The 19,883-nt window shown below is 63.2% G+C and overlaps 3 protein-coding genes across 5 annotated transcripts in view; 2 read left to right on the forward strand and 1 right to left on the reverse strand.

Moving 5' to 3' along the window:
- Window positions 1-19,883, forward strand: part of MAP2K2 (mitogen-activated protein kinase kinase 2) — a 57,793-nt gene that overhangs the window by 8,578 nt on the left and 29,332 nt on the right. The gene's annotated exons all lie outside the window — the stretch shown is intronic.
- On the reverse strand, window positions 397-17,021 carry ANKRD24 (ankyrin repeat domain 24). Its single transcript, XM_058657633.1, has 23 exons — window positions 16,833-17,021; window positions 13,316-13,390; window positions 9,256-9,345; window positions 9,000-9,130; window positions 8,804-8,892; window positions 8,231-8,295; window positions 7,874-7,931; window positions 7,087-7,157; window positions 6,852-6,958; window positions 6,553-6,740; window positions 6,234-6,262; window positions 5,820-5,900; window positions 5,566-5,661; window positions 5,322-5,357; window positions 5,142-5,240; window positions 4,536-4,608; window positions 4,219-4,325; window positions 3,488-4,099; window positions 2,507-3,457; window positions 1,340-1,507; window positions 1,071-1,196; window positions 875-940; window positions 397-624 (listed from the first exon to the last, which is right to left on the reverse strand). Exons 2-23 carry the CDS (start codon window positions 13,349-13,351, stop codon window positions 547-549), a joined length of 3,357 nt encoding a protein of 1,118 aa, XP_058513616.1. The 5' UTR covers window positions 13,352-13,390; window positions 16,833-17,021; the 3' UTR covers window positions 397-546.
- On the forward strand, window positions 15,158-18,915 carry SIRT6 (sirtuin 6). Of its 3 annotated transcripts, none has more exons than XM_004595628.2 (8): window positions 15,158-15,304; window positions 15,626-15,753; window positions 16,102-16,284; window positions 17,256-17,315; window positions 17,559-17,654; window positions 17,740-17,820; window positions 17,944-18,067; window positions 18,291-18,915. In XM_004595628.2, exons 1-8 carry the CDS (start codon window positions 15,239-15,241, stop codon window positions 18,603-18,605), a joined length of 1,053 nt encoding a protein of 350 aa, XP_004595685.2. In that variant the 5' UTR covers window positions 15,158-15,238; the 3' UTR covers window positions 18,606-18,915. The 3 variants fall into 3 exon arrangements, with proteins under 3 accessions (XP_004595685.2, XP_058514094.1, XP_058514093.1); XM_058658111.1 differs by having other exon boundaries at window positions 17,984-18,067; window positions 18,291-18,479; XM_058658110.1 differs by lacking the exon at window positions 17,559-17,654.

Genomic DNA, 19,883 nt, shown 5'->3' on the forward strand with positions numbered 1-19,883 from the left:
TAACTGCTACGCTATCGTGCCAGGTCCTCCCTGTTCACGTCTTACAACACATCAAGTGGGTGGCCAATGGGCCAGCAGATCAGATCCACGTCCTATTTCCAAGGTGCCTGGGTTCCAGCCCCCTGCTCACGCACATCTGGGAAGGCGGCAGATTGAGGGGGGCTTAAGTGCTGGGGTGCCCTCTACCTCCCATGGGAGACCCAGCCCTGGCTGCGTGGGCCTCAGAAGGCTGAGCCACATGCTGTGTGTGTATCCCTTGGATACACACACACACACATAAACCACACACGCTCCTTGGTCTGGGCTACCACTGTCCACCCAGGGAGGTCCACAGCACTCAGGCCACCACCACGTCTATCCTGGCCACCGAGCATTTATTCCTGAGGCAGTGTGTGTATCCTGGAGACGTGACACAGCGTGGGGTGCAGGGGAGTGTGGGGGTCACAGATTCTCCGGTGCTATGGAGCCGGCCACAGACAGTCAGGGAGGGAGGGAGGGCTGCCCGTGAAGCCCAGTGGCCTGCGGCGAAGGGGGGCGGCTGTGACGTCAGCGGCCCTGCGCCTGCAACCGCTGCATCTGTAGGATCTGACCCAGAAGGCGTTGCACGTCCTCGTCCATCTGACCCTGAGGGTGCAGGGAGCAGAGAGCCTGCCACCTCGGGTGCACCTGCCGTGACTCCCCTTGGTGGCCCTGCCCTCCCCCACCCCCCAATCCAGCCAGCACAGAGGCCGGCTCCAGGAGGGGCCTCCCGGTGGTGCAGACGGGGACACTGAGGCCCCGGGCAGTGGAGGCATTGTGCATAGCCAGGCGAGTTCCCCGGGGGGCAGGGAGGGATTGGCAGGGTTAGGGGGGCAGGGGGGCAGAGGATACGCACCTGGATGGCATACAGCAGGTGGCTCCTGTACAAAGCTACCACGGCACAGTGGTTCCTGGCAGCATCCTGCAGGTGTTGGGAGCAGAGGGACGGCAAGGCAGTGTTCTGAGAAAATCAGGGTTCCCACACCCACACCCACACCCCTGGCCAGAATTTCCAAGTACTTCCTGGCCCGTCCAGCAGGTAGCGCTCTCACCTCCAGCTGCTGCTGCAGTGTGGCCACCTGCTCCCGCAGGGCCTGCACCTCCGGGGTGGCCTGGGTGGCCGGCTGCTCCTTCAGGGCCTCCTTGAGGTTAAAGACTTCCTTGGAGAGTTCAGTGATCTGCAAGCAGAGGTTGTGGGGGGCGGCGTCAGCCGACACCCTTGCAGGTGGCACTCAATGACATCACGAACTTGCAGTCAACGTTTGGCATTATGTCCCAAGATGCTCTCAGTGCCACCAGCACCAAGCCTGAGGGCACTCACCTTCTTGTCCTTTTCCTTGGCCTTGTCCAGGGCTTCCTGGGCACGGCTCTGAGCCTGGCGCGCCCGTTCCGCCTCGGTCCGCAACCCCCGTAGCTGCTGCTCTGCCGTGGCCAGCTGGGCCTCGGCCGCGTGCCGCTCGCTCTTCATGAACAGGGCCTCGCGCTGCACCTGCAGGCCCCAGGCCATGGGTGAGCCACGTGGAACCTGGGCCCCCCACCCTGCGGAGTGTCACCCCCTTTCGCCCCTGCACAGGGACACCAGAGGGACCTCAAGGCTTTGCACCCTGCAGCGAGCCTGCTGTTAGGACCCAGAGCCGGGGTGGCTTCCCAGGTCCCGGGACCCTGAGGACGGAGTCTTTGCATGGGATCTAGCCAGGTACTGGTGTCCAGGCTGGGTCTACAATGTCCCCCCCTCCGCCATGCGAAGGTGCCCCCCTGGTGACCAGCTGCGGCAGAGCTGGACAGAGGGCGCCCTCTAGAGTCCATCCAGGAAACGTGCTCACAGACTTCAGAAAAAGGAGAATTGCTAGAAATCAGACACAAAGCCAGACTGTAAAAAGACTGCAGGGAAAAAAGTTCCTGGTTTTTCGATGTTGCACACCACCAGGCACCCAGAACTTTCTGAGAAGACCAGCTCCTAGACTGTGAACCAGATGTGCCATCATCAACTAGATACTTATATATTAATACATGCAAATTCTCTGAGAAGTTCATATAGACAGCTGTACTGAGAACCCAATGCGATTCCAGAAATCACAGAAAAACGCTCCGTCGTTCTCCCGGAGACAGCGGAACACAAGAAGTCATTTTGAAAAAAAATCAAAGTGCTATGTAAATAATATTAGAAAATTTTAAAATTTAAAAACAAACAAAAAAAAATGCAACAGAGCTGGTGTTGAAGTACAGTGGGTTATGCCACCGCCTGAGACACCAGCATTCTACATGAGCACCGGTTCGAGTCCCAGCTACTCCACTTCCCTGCTAACCCGCACCCTGGGTCCAGGGGTTCACGTTCTGGGGTCCCTGGCACCCATATCGGGGGTGTGGATGGAGCTCCCGGTTCAGCTCTCTGGGAGCATTTGAGGGGTGTAGCAGCTGGTGCGGGGGTGTCTTTTGCCCTGCCTCTCCATGCGGGTGGGCCGAGTGAGCACCCCCTGTTCTCTCTCACCTGGAAGACCTCAGCGCTCGTTTTTTCGTGCCTGCGACCCAGCTCCTCCAGCTGCGCCTCGAGCCGAGCCACATCAGCCCGCAGCGCCCCCGTCACGCGCTCATGTTCGGAGCGGGCCACGCTGCCCGTGCGCTCCCGCTCCAGCTCGGCCCGCAGCCTGGCCGCCTCCTTGCCCGTGGCCACCACCTCCTGCTCCAGGCTGGCCGCGCGGCCCCGCAGCTCCAAGGCCTCCTCCTGCAGCCGGTGGTGCTCGGCCGCCGGTACCGAAGCCTGGCGGAGCGCCTCGGAGGCCTCGCGCAGCTCGGCCAGGCCCTGGCGCGCCTCCTCGCAGGCGACGGCCAGCTCGGCGGCCCGCGCCTCGGCCGCGTCCCGTGCACGGCCCAGCTCGGCCGCCTCGGCCCGCTGCTGCTCGCCCGCGGCCCTGGCCGACGCCAGCTGCTCCCGCAGCACCTGCAGTTCCCGGCTCTGCTCCAGGCGCAGCTCCTCTCTGCGCGCCAGCTCTGCGCGCAGGCCCCGGGCCTCCTCCTCGGCCAGCAGCCGACCTGCCCTGGCCTCGTCCAGCCAGGCCGTGGTGGCCTCCAGTTCCCGCAGGCGGGCGTCCCGCTCGCGCAGGTCCTCGCGCGCCTGCTCCAAGGCCGCCCGCAGCTGGGCCGTGTCGCCGCCAGCACCGGTGCTGGTGCCCGCGCTGGCCCCGCTGCCCTCGGCCTCCCGCATGCGCTGCCGCAGCCGCCCGGCCTCCGCTTCGGCCGCCTCGCACTTGCCCAGCGCTGCCTCCAGCTCCGCGGCCGCCTCCCGTTCCCGTTCCCGAAGTGCTTCCTCCAGACCCCGAATCCGGGTTTCCAGTTCAGCCTGCAGTTTTTCGGAGGCCTCTGCAGCCCCAGGGTGTCGGATGGGGTTCGAGGGGACCCTGGAGGCGGTGGAGTCGGTTGCCATGGCCTCCACTGCCGTGGCCTCCACTGCCGCGGCCTCCACTGCCATGGCCTCCACTGCCGTGGCACCTGTGGCCGCACCATGCTTGGCCTGTGCGCCTGTGGCCTCTTGCTCTGTGGCCCTCACTGCATTGGTTGTCGCTTCTGATTTTTCTGCATTGATTGGCGTGACCTCAGTTCCCGTGGCCTCAATTTCTGTGGCTTCAGTTCCCGTGGATTCGGGTCCTGTGGCTTCCACGTCACTGTCATTTTTTACAGCCGTGGCCTCCGTGACCTCAGCACTCGTGGCCCCTGCTGTTTCCATGTTCTTCACGTGGGTGGATTCTGTACCCGTGGCCCTGGCTCCCGTGGTCTTAGTGGCTGTGGCCTCTGCTCCCAGGGATTCCCCTCCTGAAGCCTTCTCATCTGTGGTCTCGACCCCATTGACCCTGGCTTCCGCTGTGACCGTGCCATTGAGCCCCGGGCACACTGGGCTGTTTCCATTGGTCTCGGTGGCCACCTCCCGGGCCTCCTGCCGCCGCTCCAGCAACCGCAGGGCCTCGGCATGCTGTCCACGGAGCCTGTCCAACTCAACCTGCAGGGAGTCATACAGGGCAAGAGGGACGACCTCGGCCACGCCGTTCACCTCCACCTGCGTCTCATCCTTCTCGAAGTTTTCCAGGACCTGCATGTGGGCAGGGACGCTCCCTCAGACAGGAGAAGGGGGGTCGTTCCCTCCCACCCGGACCCTGGTTCTGCTCAGAGCCGGCCCAGGCCTCTGTCCTTGCCCCCCTGCCCAGGCACCTGGATTTTCTCCAACAGTTCCTGGTTCTGTCTGGTCAGCGTGGCCACCTGTGCCTGTAGGGAAGCTAGGAGCTCCCGAGTTGGGGGGCTTGGTGCCATGGAGGCTCCTGGCAGATGACACAGAGTCAGGCCTCGGGGTCATGGGCTGTGAGGGACATCTGACATGTGAGGGCGACAGATGGGGACACACAGGGAGTGACAGGTGGGAGCCAGATGTCCTCTCAGGAGCAGACTGTCTCCACCTCTGTGGGGTCAAGGCTACTTCCCCTGCCCCAGGACCAGGTTCTGGCGCTCAGGGTCCTGGGACGGGGGCTCACCTGGCGAGGCCAGCAGTTCCCCCTCCTCGTCCTGCAGGGTGGGCACGTCGTAGCTCGTGTCCTCCCGCTCATTCTGGGGAGGGAGAGTGGACTCAGGGCTGGGGGGTCCTTCCCACCCCCCAGGGATTCCAGGGAGCACTGGAGGTCCAGATGCCAGGGTGAACCCCACCTCGGGACCCTGCCACCAGCTATGTTGTGCAATCACTGAGTACACACCGTGCCTTCTGTCCAACTGTAGCTTTTTCTTTTTAAGATTTATTTTATGAACCTGGTGTGGTAGCCTAGTGGCTAAAACCTGGCCTGAATGCACCAGGATCCCATACGGGCACTGGTTTGTGGCCTGGCTGCTCCACGTCCCTAACCCTAACAGTAACCGCCACCCTAACTATAACCCTAACCCTAACCCACCAGGTCATGGCCCCACCCCTGACCCCACCCCTTCTGGCTCCAGGCCCATCCCCGACCTACCCCATTACACCCTGCCCCGCCCCTACTATGCCCTGGCCCCGCCCCATTACACCCTGCCCCGCCCCTACTATGCCCTGGCCCCGCCCCACTACGCCCGGCCTCCCTCCCTGCTCCTCTTGCAGCCCTGGGTCCCCCCACCTCCAGCAGGGACAGGCGGCTCTGCAAACTCTCCACCTCTCTGCCCAGGCTCTCCTTCTCCTCCTGCCGCTCCGCCAGCAGCTGCTGCAGCTCCTGCACCTGCAGCCAGAGGGGGAGGCTAAGCAGCAGCCGTGGGATGGGGGCGCTGTCTGTGGCTCCCCCCAACACACACACACCCACCTGTCTCTCCAGGCTGTGCAGCGAGCTGGCCTCAGGCTGCAAGGGGAAGAGGCGGGCACCTCTGTGAGGCACCTGTATTGGGGACCTACCTGCCCCACCTCTAGTTGCCCACTCAGCCCACTGGAAGCCAGGCATGGCCCTGATTGGGCATCCACTGCGTACCCTCATGGTCCTGGGAGGAGGGCAGCCCGGGTGCTAGGAGCCACACCCTACACCCTGCCCCACATCTCCCCCACCACCTGACCTCGAGCCTCCGCTGCTCCAGGCCCCGGATCTTCTGCAGGAGGCGGCCCCTCTCCTGCCGCAGTCTCACGATCTCCTCGTAGGCTTCCCGGTCGTCCTGTTGTCCCCAGGGGCCCCCCAACCCCGGCCCGGCCAACCCTTTAGGTGAGGTCTCCCTGCCCGCCACCCCACCGAGGGCAGTCCCTTCCCCATATCTGGGGCTGCCACCGCCCCCCCAAATCCCACCCCGCCATGCCCACCCTGGACCCCACTCACCGGTATAGGAATGCTGGCGGGAGGCAGAGGAGCCTTGCGTTTTTTGGGGGCTCCTTGCTTGTCATGGCTGGACACTGAATTCTGGGTTGGGGGGACAGTGTTGAATGTGGCTGGGGTGGGGGGAGAATGGGGCCCCACCTGCCTCCCACTCAGACAAACTGACTGAGCCAATCCCTGGCCGTCAGCAGCCCCCACGACTGACTGCCCGTCACCCATCCTGGCGCACACAGGGCCAAGACAACATTCTGGAAGCTTCCCAGTCGCATCCTCCTCCAATCTCTGCCCCTCAGTACCTCCGCCTGCCCACCCTGATAGCACAGATGGCACCTGGGGTGCCCCCTGCCACCACAGCCAGGCCTTGGGATTGGATCCTGTGCTCCCAGGGTTCTGGGGAGCGGTGTGAAACATCATTACCTGGGACGACGCCTCGCCGGAGCCATCCTCTGGGAGGCGCGGGGAGAAAAGGGGGGCAGGGGCAGAGTTAGGCTCACCCCGCTCTGGGGACACCTCCTCTCCCAGCCCTGGGACTTGCCAGGGAGGGGCTGTTCTCACTCCCCAGTACCCCAAGAATCAGAGCTTCTACAGGTGCTGGGTCTCAGAACTCAAATCCACAGGCCTAACATGGATGGGGAGGGGACTCCTTGAAGCTGCCCTGTGTGTGTGTGGAAGGGGGCCTGGAAACGCTCCACTGTGTGTGTGTTGTGTGGGGCTGCTTGGTGGGAGGCCTGCGTACCGCTGGGCAGGGAGGGGCGCTGGGCTGCCTCCTGTAGCAGGTGCAGGATGAGCTTGTCCCCGGCCTGGGCGCCATAGTGTGCAGCGTCCCGGCCCAGTGCATCTGTGATGCCTGGTCGCGCCCCACCCTGCAGCAGAACCTCTACAGTCTCGGGGCTGGCGCCCTCGCAGGCCAACATCAGAGCAGTCCTAAGGAGAGATAAAGGAAGGAGAGGGGATACCCCAAGCCTGCAGAACAGGGCACACTACAGAGCCCAGGCCAAGGCCACCCAGACAGAGGTTAGGAGATGGCCCGCTCACCTGCCCTGCAGGTCCTGGTCGTTGGGGGCAGCCCCCTGCTGCAGGAGGAGACGACACAGATCGGTGTGGCACATCTGAGCTGCCAGGAGGAGAGGCGTGACACCCGACTGCCAGGGAGGTACAAAAGGAGGTGAGAAGGGAAGGGAAGGAACAGCCTGGAACATTGCCCTGCCCCGCGGGGAGCTGCCCCTTGGTGGTGGCGTACTCCCAGCCAAACGCGGTCCCAGCAGCTCACCCGATCCCTCGGGTTCAGCTGTGCCTTGAAGGAGCAAAGTATCTCAGAGCAGGCGAGGCAGCCGCTGGCAGCTGGAACAGGGTGGGAGAAAGTGGTAGCAGGGGTGGGAGGGAGGGGCCAGGGCCCCCCACCCTGCTCAGAAATCCTGACCCATCCCAGGGAGGCTCCTGATGAAATCCAAGTGACGGATGAGGAAGTTGAGGCCTGGCCAGACCCAGGGTGACGCAGTGGGGGGCAAGGGTGTGTGTGTTGGGAGGCGGGGTGCAGGCGTGGCAACCCCCAGCTCCCTGAAAGCAAAAGTCACCACTGATTTCCAAGCCTTGGGTTTCTGTACCGGTATTTACTGGGTGCCTGTTATATGCGGAGAGATCTAAGTTTGGGGAGTGGAAAAGGGTGCCCCCCCACCTCGCTGCCCAGGCCCCAGGGCTGTGATGGACTCCACACTGGAGGAGGAGGAGGAGGCTGGCCAGGCCAGCTCAGTGTCACATGTGTGTTCAGGGCCGCCTCCCCCCTTCTCCCCAACGTCTGATGCCCAAAGCAACTTTGCAGCCCCCACGCTGTGTCTCATCCATGCTGGGCGCGCTGGCCTCTGCAATGCTTTAAATAGAGGCTGACGGGCGCTGGCTGGCTGCGGGCAACCTCCACGAGGCAGGGGAGGGTCAGGCCAGCTTCCCCCGCACTGCCAGCAGGTGGCAATGTCCTCCACCACCAGCCGAGGTCACCCCACCAGTCACGGGTGCTGGGACCCCCAGCGTGTGGGGGTGCAGGCGGTCAGGGCCACACACACCTGCGTGATGTAAGGCTGTCCACCCGCTGCTGTCCACCACGTCCACCGCACAGGAGGCCTGGGCAGCACAGGTGGGTCACACAATCCCTCTAGGCATGTCCCCTGCCCTACCCTTTTCTTCCTCCCACCCCTGCCAGCCTCCTTGCCTTGCAAAACCCCCTCCCACTACCACCACCAACACACCCGCCGCCACCATGCGACCCTCTTGGCTTTCATGAGGGCTGAGGTTTCCAGGGTGTAGCTAGGGCTACAGGGTATTCAGCTGTGGGGAGTTCTCTAGGGGTTTCGGGGGAGCAGGAGGACCCAAGGGACCCTGTACAGTTTGGGGGGAACATGTGGGAGGAGATTGGGGGTGACCTGCAGCAGCTGTTTCAAGCACTGAGGTTGGCTGTACTTGGCGGCCAGGTGCAGGGCGCTGTAGCCTGCAAGGGGGGAAGACACAACCCGGCACTGGAACCTGGGTCCTGCAAGGCCCAGATACTTCTCACAGCCTTGCTACTCCCTTGTCCCAGGGAGCTCCGGATGATTTCGCTGTACCAGCTACTCCCCGGCACCCAGCTACTCTACATGCACATTCCCACACAACTCAAAGAGGTTCCCCCCTGGGTCCCGCTAATCTGTACCTCCTTGCTTTCCCATGCCAGATACTTGGCAGAGCCTTGGCTGCTCCAGGCCTCCTATCCTGCCCCTCATACAGCTCAGACACAGGTAGTCCCCACAGCCCCAGATGCTCCTCCAAGCATCCCATAGCACTGCGCCTCATCTATTCCTTAATCAGAAACTCCCCAGCTGTGAGGTGTCAGCTCAGCCATCTCCACGCCACTGGGGGGGGGCAGGAACCCACCCCACAAGAGACCTTGCGTCCTCGCAACAGGCCCCAAGGGCTGGGCACCTCCTTCCCTGCCCAGGGCCCCTGCCGGTGGGCAGTACCTGCTCCATCCGTGCTCATCACATTAGCTCCCTGAGCTAACATCACCTCCAGACAGCTGGCCGCACCCCGCATGGCGGCCAGGTGGAACCTGGAGGTCAGAGTTCAGGAATCAGGGGTCGGCCTTGGGCAGCTCCCCCCTCCCACCAGGGTCTCCCACCTCTCAGATTCCGAAAGCCCCCAGACATAGGCACTCACGCCGACTTGCCGTCAGGGTCCAGTTTGGTGGGCACCAGGCCTTTGCGGGTGAGGAGGGTGGCCACGCGGGCCGTGTCCCCGTTCTCCACGGCCTGCAGTAGCCGCTCGTCACTCTTGCCCCAGTCCTGGCTCTGCAGGGGCACAGCCAGGGGCGCATGTGGGGTCAGGCCACCAGCTGCCCCCTCCTCGCACCCCCTGGCAGGGGCTCTGCGCTCTCATGGCCATGCCAGGAGGCTCCCCTACCCAGGACACTTGCCTGGCGCCTGCCTCTGGCTGCCGCTGGCTTCGGGATGGGGCAGGGACCACAGGGCGGACAAGTGCCAAGGTCGGTGGGACTGAGCCGCAGCTGTGGGGGTTTGGGGGGAGGTGGCCCTGGGCTGGTGACCCCCAAACCCACTGCCAGCCTGCCCCAGAGTCAGGGCCACCATCTGACCCCAACTCCTCCTTGAGTGAAACCCCACCCCCTGCCAGCAAGACTCTGGCACTCCCACCTCACTCCAATGGACCCTTGGTGTCCTGCAAAGCCAACAACGGCCTGGAAGGGTCAAGCTGCACCCCTAAACCCCCAAACTGAATTTCTGACAGGATATCTGGAGTCTCCCCTCCTTGCAAATGACCTCGTCCATTGTCCCCAAAACATCCTGTCCTCGGAATGCACTCCAAACGGCCTCTCCAGCCTGTGTCTCCCTCCTCCTCGCCAACATCTCCACCTGCGCCCCCTAAGTCCCACCCACCCCTCACCGACCTCGGCTGTAGCCCCCCACCCACCCTCGCGCATCCTTCCGGGGGCGAGGCGCTCCAAGCTCGCCCGCAGCCAGGGGGGCGGGCCAGGGTGGGTGGACCAGGACCCGCCCGCCCCCCGCCCCGCGCGAGCCCCGACCCTACCGCGAAGGGGGCGGCGGCGCACAGGCAAAGCTGCTTCATGGCGTCAAGGCTCCGGAGGGGCCGGGCAGGGACCGAGCCCGGCGCCCCGCCCAGCATGCCACCCCCTTCTCGGTGCTCCGCCCTCTCCCCCCCAGGCAGGCCCGGGAAGGGGGACGGGGACAGGGGTGGGGGATGGAGGGGTGGGAAGCAGAGCTGCGGCCTTGGCCGAACTTGACCTCAGCCTGAGGATGCCTGGCTCCCTCACCACCGCGAGTCGCCGGCTGGGGACACCGGGGGGACCCTCGGCGTCCATCTCCGCTGCCTTCATGAGCAGGTGCCTCCCAGAGCCCGGAGGAGCAGGATGGAGAGAGCTGCCCCTCTCTCTGCCCCCTGCCTGTCAGCCTGCCCATCCCGGCCCTGCACTTTTTCACAAGTTCTTTAGCGCATTCATTCATACACCTGCCGGAGGGGGGCAGGTTATACAGTCCAACTCCATTGGAGTCCAGCCCGGGCCCCCTCCCCATAGTCTGGACATAGTCTGGACTTCTTCTTTTTTTTTTTTTTTTATGCCTGTGCTTGGGCGAACTTACCAGGTGTGGTCTCCACCAGCCTCCTCTGTGAAATGGGCTTCCCCATGAATACTCCTACCGCGGAGGGTGACTGAACGGGGGCTGGACAACACAGGGACACAGCGGGGAGTGCCCCCACGGGGCAGGTGGGCACAGCCTAGAGGGTCACACCCTGGGATGTCCTAAGTGCTCTTGGAGTCCCTGGCCTGCCCACACGTCCAGAGAGCCAGATGGAGCTCCCGGGGCTTGGCTTCTGCCTGGCCCAGCCCAGGCTAGGGTGGGCATCCGGGGAGCAAAACAGCTGGTGGGAGATCTCCCTGTGTCTCCCTCTGCTTTTGTGGGTGATGGGAGAGCCAGTACCCCCAGTCTGTTCTCACACTAGGATGCATTCCCAGGCAGGGACAGGAGCCCCCCTACAAATGCTGGTAGTGGAGCCTGCTAGCCCCAGGGTTCCAGGGCAGGCCACACATCCTGGGTGCCAATGGGACATTCAGGCTGGGCATTGGAATTCAGCATGTTCCAGATGCACCCGCTATTACAGAAGGCCCCCACAGATGAACAGAGCAGGGCTGCCCTCCTGGACAGCCCAGTGGAGGCTCCTGACAGAGGCTGGGGGTAATCAGGGAAGGCTTCCTGGAGGAGGTGTGTGAACTGCAAACCTGAGAGTTGGGTAGCAGTGGAGGAGGGGCAGCAGGGGCAGCTTGGAGCTGTCCGGGCCCCTGTGGGGTCCCCAGCACCTGCCACAGTGTCCAGTACACAGCAGGTGCCTCCTGCACACCACAGCAGCACCTGGGGGAGACACTCCGTAATTCCTTCGGCATTCATAGAGCGCCTACTGGATGCCAAACATGGCCTTGGGGACGCAGCCCTGAGCCAAGATCCCTGGCCTGTGGCTTTTGTACATACAGTGATGGTGGCAAGCCTTGCAAAATGTCCTGCTATGAGCTGGCGGGGTAAGAGAGGATGGGCAGGGTAAGGCCGGGGGCAGCATTGGAGGGAGGGGGTGTTCAGGACCAAGCAAAGAGCCCCCACACTGAAGGCTGGGGCAGAGGTGAGAACGTGTGGGGGTGTGACAGGAAGCCAGGAGTGTGGGGTTGAGGAGAGCAGGAAGTAGCACGGGTACTGTGTGGTTGAGGCTGCAGTCACACATCAGAGAGACCAGTGACTGCCCCCTGGGCAGCTGACAAGGCTCCTGCCTGGTCTGGCACTGTTGGAGCTGTCTGGGTCGAATGAGATGCGTTCCGGTCCACCCTGCCTTAGCTGCCCGCACAAGCAGAGCGCTGTCTATTGCCCTACTGGCTATGACACAAGGGGTCCCCCTCTGCAGAGAGCCCACCTCTCACCACCCCCCAGCAGGGCTCATCTTCCCTGCCCCAGGTCTACTCTGTCCCCTTGGTCTCTGCTGTGACAGCTGGACAAGTCAAAGACACACGGAGGTCTACCCTCCACGGGGACTCGAACCCAGGCACATCCCGGAGGGGCTGAGGGGGCAATACCTTGACCACTGCCCCCAAGCACTGGGCTCAGGGCCAAGGCTGCGCCAAACCACGACAGCAGGCAACACGGTGCACACCCCAGGAGGCCCCCTGCACACACATGGATGAAGGCCTGGCTTTGGCCTGGCCGTTGTGGCCATTTGGGGAGTGACCCAGCAGATGGAAGATCTCTCTCTCTCTCCCTATAACTGCCTTTCAGATACATAAGAATAAGTCTTCAAGAGAGAGAGCAGGCATGCACCGTGCACAGCTCTCTCACATCCCCACTCCCCCGTGGGTTTTTCCTGGTCTAGAACCAGAACTGAGCGGAAGCAGAGAATGAGACTTCTGACCACTCCCATCTTATGGAAGGAAAAACCGAGGCCTAGGATGAGTGGTAGCCCCTGAAGGGGCTTGGCAGCAGGGAGGGCCGGAGTTGGAGAAGGGGTGGTGGGGCTGGGAGGTAGGCCCTGCTGGGGGTGGGCAGGTGGGCAGGCAGATGGTTGAATGGTGTTTGTTTGCCTTCCCCGGGGAGTTGTTCAACAAAAGCCCAACTCGACTTCCAACTCCTGGCCACTGGTTTGTAAGGAAATCCGAGAAGGGCAGGTGGCGGGCGGATGGGAGCCCAGGACATGGAGGATGGAAGGGGGAGGACTGGTGGGGAGGATGGACAGGAAGTCTTGACCACCTTGTCCCCTGGCCGCCTCCCACCTGCTGGCCCCGCCCCCAGGGCTGCTGGCCCGCACAGCCTCTGGGTCAGGCGACGGGTTCTTCCTTCTCGCCCCAGGATTTTGTGCAGAGATGGGACTTAATTAGAACTCTGCTTTAGCAAAACACAGTGACAGGGCTTGGGTCACCTCCGATGGGCACCGTGCATGGAGAGAGACCAGCAGCGTGACTTCTGATGGCTCCGCAAAGCGTGAAGCTGGCTGGGGTCACACTGTGTGGGCAGTATCTCCCTCTCTCTCCCTTGGTCTTTCTCTCTCCTCTCTCTCTTTCTGCAGTCATTACACTGACCCACCCACCCACCCAGTTCCACACCAAGTCTAGTACAACACAGGTGAATGGGGGAACTGGCTGGCTGATGTCTTCTGCCACTGCCTCCCGGCCCTTGGGGCTCCTCTGTGGAACAGGGATCCTAAGGGCCCAGCTGCAGGCAGTGAAGGTGCCCGCCCCACGTCACAGTGCCTGGGTTCCGGTCCAGCGCGGGCTCCCTGCTGATGCGTACCCTGGGAGGCTGCAGAGGTTTAGAGCTCAAGTGATTTGCAACAGTCATCTGGGCCAGGAGCCAGGAGCTCCACCCGGGTCTCTCACGTGGGTGCAGGGGTTCAAGAACTTGAGCCCCCACCTGCTGACCCCAGGGCGTACAGCGGCAAGGAGCTGGGGTCAGACTCAGCCCCGGACTTACCTCTGTCTTCTTAAACCGCGCCCGGAGGGTCTTCATCACCAATGTCCTGTGCCGTGCCTCCTCCCTGCGGGCCACCTTGGGGGAGGAGACGGGCAAGGTTGGGGTGGGGTGGGGTGGGGTGTGCGGGACGGTTCTGGCTGCCACCCTCCCTGCCACCCCACACCGCCTTCATCTTTCATCTGCGTACTGTGTGGTCTAGGCCACTTGTCATGTCTTGAGTTTTGCCTCTTGCATCCACAGGACAAAGGAGACGATCACGACAGCCAACAGTGTGTGGCTTCGCTGGCTGACTCCTATTCATTCTGCACAGCCCAGTCCCAAATGCCCCCTGCCCCCATCAGCACCACCCCTGGGCAACCCGATCCAGGGCTGAGGCCTGTCTGAGTAGAGCTTTGGGGCTATGCAAAACGAAGCCCCCATCAGCCCCACCTAAGGGCAGCAGGAGGCGGTACCCCAGCTGCCCAGCATGCACCTGCATGTGCTCCGTGGAGGCTGGGCACGTACAAGGCCACCGGGGGGTGTAGAACTCAGAGCAGCTTGAGCCCACAGGGGTCACCGGGAAGGACCATCCTCGCCGGCCCACCTGCCTCGGTCGGGCCACACACTCAGGCGGGCGTGTGTCCAACCATCCCAGACAACCAATACCATCCCCCCTTGGTCCCTCTCTGCTTTCCCTTCTACCGCAAACTGGGGACTCAGTCACACCGAGAATGTGAGCAGATATGAACCCAAGGACTTAGGAGACAGGAAAACGTCTTCCACATCCCCGGAAGAGGCCTGGCTGCCGGAGTGCAGAGGGCAGACGGCAGGGGACCAGGCAGGTGAATGCCCTGGGGAGGTGCCTGAGGAGCCTACACTCTTTGTGCCTGGCGGGACCTGCCACCTGCTTCCCCCAAATGGAGCCTCCATCCCTGACCACCCCATTACCCCCTTCTCTCCTACCTCCTGCGGCTCCAGTGCCCCTAATCACCAGGCTGCCTTGCGTGTGTGTGCGCGTGCCCACGGCTGGCTCCGGTTACCTACTCCCAGCTGGACCTGCAGCTCTCAGCAGTGGCTCTGAGCGCTCAGCCTCGACACCTGATCAGCTCTGAGCTGGGCGGCCACCCCCCAGGGGGACTGGGATGAGCTGAGGGAGGAGATGGGGCTGGCAGACAGGCTGTCTGTTGGCCCTGGGGTTCCGGCGGGCAGACACCTCCTATCAGGCTGGGTGGATTTCATTTCTGGAAGGAGCCCCAAAGGGCCCTCCTCTCCTTCCATCCCTGACACCATAGCGGCTTCCTCCCTCTCCCTGCCCTGGCTCATTCCCTCTGTTTGCCCTTGAAACCTCCCTTCCTCCAGGAAGCCCTCCTGGGTGCCTCAGGGTGGGGAGGCAGGGTCGGTCTCACTTCTAACATCCCTAAGGACCTAAGCACCTTCTTCTCTTCCTTTGCACCCCGATGGTCAAGAGACTTGGGATGGTGGTGTCTCTGCACACAGTAGGTGCTCCATAAAGCAGGGCCCCAAGGCCTGCAGCCCCCCTCCAGGATCTGGCACAGGAGCTGTCAACCCAGAGAATGTTGAGGTAACTTGAGACGCCAGGACTCTGTTTGGCACGAGCGCCCTGGGTAGGTCTTCGTGAAGCTCACTGAGCTGTACAAAGGGGGAAAGAGGGCTCTATTGTTCGTGCTTCTTCATCTTAGGGGGGCCCTCTCACGTGAGCAGCCCCTTCCCCGCCACCCGGTGTACAAGAAGTCAGCGTCTGACAGGAGTTAAGATGGCGCCCACCGCTTCAGCACTACGCGCATGCGCTGCGGCAGGCGAGTCCGGGCGTGCAGGGCGTGAGGGCAGCTCCTCCTTCGGCTTGCCCATCCCACCCCGTTTCCGCCGGAAGAGACCTCAACAAGGGAAACTTTATTGTTCCCGCAGAGAAGTGCGGCGGCCGGGATGTCGGTCAACTACGCGGCGGGACTGTCGCCGTACGCGGACAAGGGCAAGTGCGGCCTCCCCGAGGTGAGCGTGGGACCCCCTTCCCGAGCCTGGGGGGCGACCCCTCCGGGAACTGCCCCTGGAAGCTGCGGGTGATGGGCAAGGGCTGGGAGGGTCCCGGTGCATTCCACCTGCCGGCCTCTCCGGGGAGCGAGGTGGACACGGGGCGTGGAAGGGAGGCCCGTGGGGGGCGAGGTGGGGTCCAGGCAGCTGGGGTCCAGGCAGGGCCAGTCCATCCCTGGCCAGTGAGTGGCCTTGCACCTGCTCGGGGTCATTGTGGGGGAAGGCACTTTTGGAACCACCACCAGCAGCACCCCCCATTCTGAGGCTTGGCCCCCCTGACAGATCTTCGACCCCCCTGAGGAGCTGGAGAGGAAGGTGTGGGAGCTGACCAGGCTCATCTCGCAGGCCTCCAACGTGGTGGTGCACACAGGCGCCGGCATCAGTACGGCCTCCGGTATCCCCGACTTCAGGTCAGTCACCCCGAGGGGCAGAAGCATGGGGGCAGGGCCTGGCTGAGCAGCCCCCCACCCCGCCCGGTCCACCTAACTACCTTCCTTCCAACCCCGCCTCTCAGACCTCTGTCCTACAGACTCTTGTTTGACTCTTAAGTTCCCTGAAGTTACACCTGATTGTCACATACAGAGTGGGCCTAGCTAGCTGCAAGGGAGTCTGGGAAATGTAGTCTTTGCTCTGGGCTGCCTGGCTTGGGTCCACTCAGGGCCCACCTCCTCATCACCAAGCTTAGGATGTCCCCACTGGTCACTGCTCCCAGCCACCACCACCCCCACAATTCTCTGATTTCCTGTCCCTGCTCTCAGGGGCCCCCAAGGGGTCTGGACCATGGAGGAGCGGGGCCTGGCGCCCAAGTTCGACACCACCTTCGAGAGTGCCAAGCCCACACAGACGCACATGGCGTTGGTGCAGCTGGAACGCGTGGGTCTCCTGCGCTTCCTGGTCAGCCAGAACGTGGATGGGCTGCACGTGCGCTCTGGCTTTCCCAGGTACTGCTCACCGTGTGACCACCCAGCTGCCCTTCCCTGCCTCCTGGGGGGTTGCAAAAGCAGAGAGAGAGAGAGAGAGAGAGAGATCTCCCATGTGCTGGTTCACTCCCCAAATGCCCACAGCCACCAGGGCTGGGCCAGGCAGAAACCAACAGCTGGCAGCTCCATCCGGTCGCCCACATAGGTAACAGGGGGGCCCAGCAAATGTGGCATCCCGGGTGGACGGCAGGAGGGAGCTGGGGTCGGGGCTCTCCCTCCAGGAACTCCCAGGGTTGCATCCTCAGTTGCTGAGGCATAGACCACCTGTTGAGGAGCCATATGCAGTCCAGCACAGGGGCCAGGTGGACAGGAAGCCCGGCCCACTCCAGGTCTCCACACTGACCCCAGCCCAACCCAGCCAGGCCTAAATTATCACCCTGGAGGCAGGAGCGTGGTGGTGAAGGACTACTGAGATGGTGCCTGCTTCCACGGCCATGGGAGTGCTTCACACAGGGATCCCATCCTGTGCGGGTGCTTGAGACATGCACGGAGAGGGGGCAGTGGGCTACCTGGGCTTGGTCGGTCCCCCGTCTTCAACACTGGCGTTCCTGGCCAGCCACCGCCCTGCCACCAACCGGAAATCTCAACTCCTGCCCCTTGGCTTGCTGCCCTCCAGAGGCTCCTGCACCTGCCAGGGACAAGGGCGTTGGGCACATGAATGGGCAGTCCATTCCCAGAGGTGGGGTCAGCTGACATGGCTCGACGGGGTTCCAGGGCTCAGGGAGGTGGGACACCCCCACGGCATCCAGATGGGGCAGGCAGGAACGTTGTTGGGGGGGCGGGGTGGGGGTGTTAGGTGTTGGTGTGCATGAGAAGTGCTGGAAGCCCTCCTGGGGGAGGAGAGCTTAGTGCCAGGGTGCAGGCCTGGGGGTCTGTGCACCCCACCACTGAGCCTCCTCTTCCTCCTGCCTCTCCACCCTTCCCCCCTGCAGGGACAAGCTGGCGGAACTTCACGGAAACATGTTTGTGGAAGAATGCACGAAGTGTAAGACGTGAGTCGTGGGGGCAGGGAGGGGGTCCCCAGAAGGGGAGACGTGCACCCCGAGATCTGGGGGTGGCTGTATTTGTCCTGGTCAGACACCTGTTCCCAAGGCTAGCTTCCCCAACTTCCGGGCCAGCATCCAGCCCACTCCTTGTTGGTCAATCAGGTCACATGGCCCAACAGAACGCACCCCAGGGGGACAGTGAGGTGGGGGCAGAGTCTGAAGGGCCTGGCTATCCCCTTCTCCCTGCAGTCAGTACGTGAGGGATACTGTGGTGGGCAGCATGGGCCTCAAGCCCACTGGTCGGCTCTGCACTGTGGCCAAGGCTCGGGGGCTGCGGGCCTGCAGGTGAGTGCCCCGCTCCTCCTCCTCCAGCCCACTTCCTCCCAGCCCCCCCACCCCGTGTGGGTCTCCCACACCCTGTGTCTTGCAGGGGCGAGCTGCGAGACACCATCTTGGACTGGGAAGATTCCCTGCCCGACCGGGACCTGGCTCTTGCCGATGAGGCCAGCAGGTGGATCCACAGTGTGGGGGAGTGGTTTTCCCCAGAATAAAGGGGGAGGGAGGGTGAAGTCAGGGAGGGCTTCCAGGAGGAGGTGGCAGGGGCTCACCCTGCACCCTACATCCCTGGCCCCAGGAACGCGGACTTGTCCATCACACTGGGTACTTCGCTGCAGATCAAGCCCAGTGGGAACCTGCCCCTGGCCACCAAGCGCCACGGAGGGCGGCTCGTCATCGTCAACCTGCAGCCCACCAAGCACGTAGGTCCCTGCCACCCCTCTCCCCGCCCTCCTCACTCAGCCCGGGGATCCCTGCTCCGCCCCGCCTCACCCCTGTGCACCCCACCCCTGCTCGGCCTCACCCCTGTGCTCCCTGACCCGCCTCATCCCAGCCTACTCCTGTCCTCATGCAACCCCGTCGCTGCCCCAGCCCACCCCTGTGCACCCCCGCCCCCGCCCCACCTCACTCCTGCACACCCTGCAGGACCGCCACGCTGACCTGCGCATCCACGGCTACGTGGATGAGGTCATGACACAACTCATGAAGCACTTGGGACTGCAGATCCCCACCTGGGAGGGACCCTGCGTGCTGGAGCGGGCGCTGCCGCCCCTGCCCCGGCCGCCCACCCCCACACTCCCACCCTGCACCCAGCTGAACGGCTCTGCCACGGTCCCCAAGCAGGAAGACTCCGAGGAGAAGCCCGGGCCCCACCACGACAGCCCCAAGCGGGAGGCACCTGCCAGCCCCGCCCCCAGCAGGCCCCCTAAAAGAGTGAAGCCAGAGGCTGACCCCAGCTGACGGGCTCCTCGTGTGGGATCATCTACCTAAGGCCACATGCTGTGACTTGTGCCTGTCCCTGAGGACTCAGGACACTGGGGCGGACTGGAGGCTGGCCGTGAGCGTTCTGGAAGGAGGCAAACCCTAAACAGGGAACAGGCACCCACCAACCCACTCCCAGCCCCCCTCCTCCACTCTTGATCCATCTCCCCAAAGCGGCCTTCAGGGACACTCCCAGCCTGCAGGGAGACCTGGTGTGGACTCGCGTGGGCAGGGCTGGCACCGCCTGTGGAGCTGTCTTTAACACAATAAAAGCAGTACCACGTTCTGGCACCTGGCTGGGCTTAGACCCTTCTTGATTGGTGCCAGCTGGGATTGGAACCTGGGGCGCTGTGATGTGGGATACAGGCATCTTCACCCATCTTCTTGATTGGGGCCCTGGTCCTCAGGAGCCGGGGCTGGGGGGCTGTGAGGTGTGCCACCCAGTCCGGGTTCCATGCTGTCATGTGGGTCTCTGATGTCTGCCGTCCCCCGAGAGGCTGTAGGCCCCTGGCCTGGAGCTGGACCTGCCCCAGTCCCTGAGCCAGGTCACACCTGGGTGTGGCCCCATGGCAGGAGCCTGAATCCCGGACCACCGCCTCATCCCACCCTCTTCCCTGCAGGCAGCTGTGACAGCCCAGGTCTCCTGCAAGCAGCCATTCTTTTTTTTTTTTTTTTTAAGATTCTATTGGAAAGGCAGATATACAGAGAGCAAGATCTTCCCTCTGATGGTTCACTCCCCAAGTGGCTGCAATGGCTAGTGCTGAGCCGATTCGAAGCCAGGAGCCAGGAGCTCGTCCAGGTCTCCCACGTGGGAACAGGGTCCCAAGGCTTTGGGCCGTCCTCCATTGCTTTTCCAGATCTCAGGCAGGGAGCTGGATGGGAAGCAGGGCCACCGGGACTAAAACCGGTGCCCTATGGGATCCTGGCACGTTCAAGGCGAGAACTTTAGCCACTAAGCTATCGCGCCAGGCCCACGAGGGGCCATTCTTACTGTCCCTGCAACCTCCCAGCATGGTATGCAGCTGCCAGAGCTGGGATTGGAACCTCGGGCGCTGCGATGTGGGATACAGGCATCTTCACCATCAGCCTGAGCCCCACCCCATTGGGAGGTTTCCTTGGAAGACCCCAGATGCCCCTCCCCCAGCAGGTGCACACAGCCCGGGGCCACTCTCCAAGGTGCTGACGCTGCCCATGGCATGCACACTAGATGCCCCCTGGGCATCCCAGTCGCCGCTGTGACCCCCCACGCCAGCTGTC

This window comes from Ochotona princeps, chromosome 33 (genome assembly GCF_030435755.1).
Source record: "Ochotona princeps isolate mOchPri1 chromosome 33, mOchPri1.hap1, whole genome shotgun sequence".
Taxonomy (NCBI): domain Eukaryota; kingdom Metazoa; phylum Chordata; class Mammalia; order Lagomorpha; family Ochotonidae; genus Ochotona; species Ochotona princeps.

Bases quoted from the DNA above. Each gene is read 5' to 3' on its own strand.
- SIRT6 (XM_004595628.2), top strand. From the start codon at position 15,239: ATGTCGGTCAACTACGCGGCGGGACTGTCGCCGTACGCGGACAAGGGC. The intron at 17,316-17,558 runs GTGAGTCGTGGG...TTCTCCCTGCAG, and splicing joins GAATGCACGAAGTGTAAGAC to TCAGTACGTGAGGGATACTG. The intron at 17,821-17,943 runs GTGGATCCACAG...CCCTGGCCCCAG, and splicing joins CTTGCCGATGAGGCCAGCAG to GAACGCGGACTTGTCCATCA.
- ANKRD24 (XM_058657633.1), bottom strand. From the start codon at position 13,351: ATGAAGACCCTCCGGGCGCGGTTTAAGAAGACAGAG. The intron at 7,158-7,873 runs GTGTGTGTGGCC...ACCCTGTTCCAG, and splicing joins GACAGCCTTACATCACGCAG to CTGCCAGCGGCTGCCTCGCC. The intron at 6,741-6,851 runs GTGAGCGGGCCA...ATCTCTCCTTAG, and splicing joins GACCAGGACCTGCAGGGCAG to GACTGCTCTGATGTTGGCCT.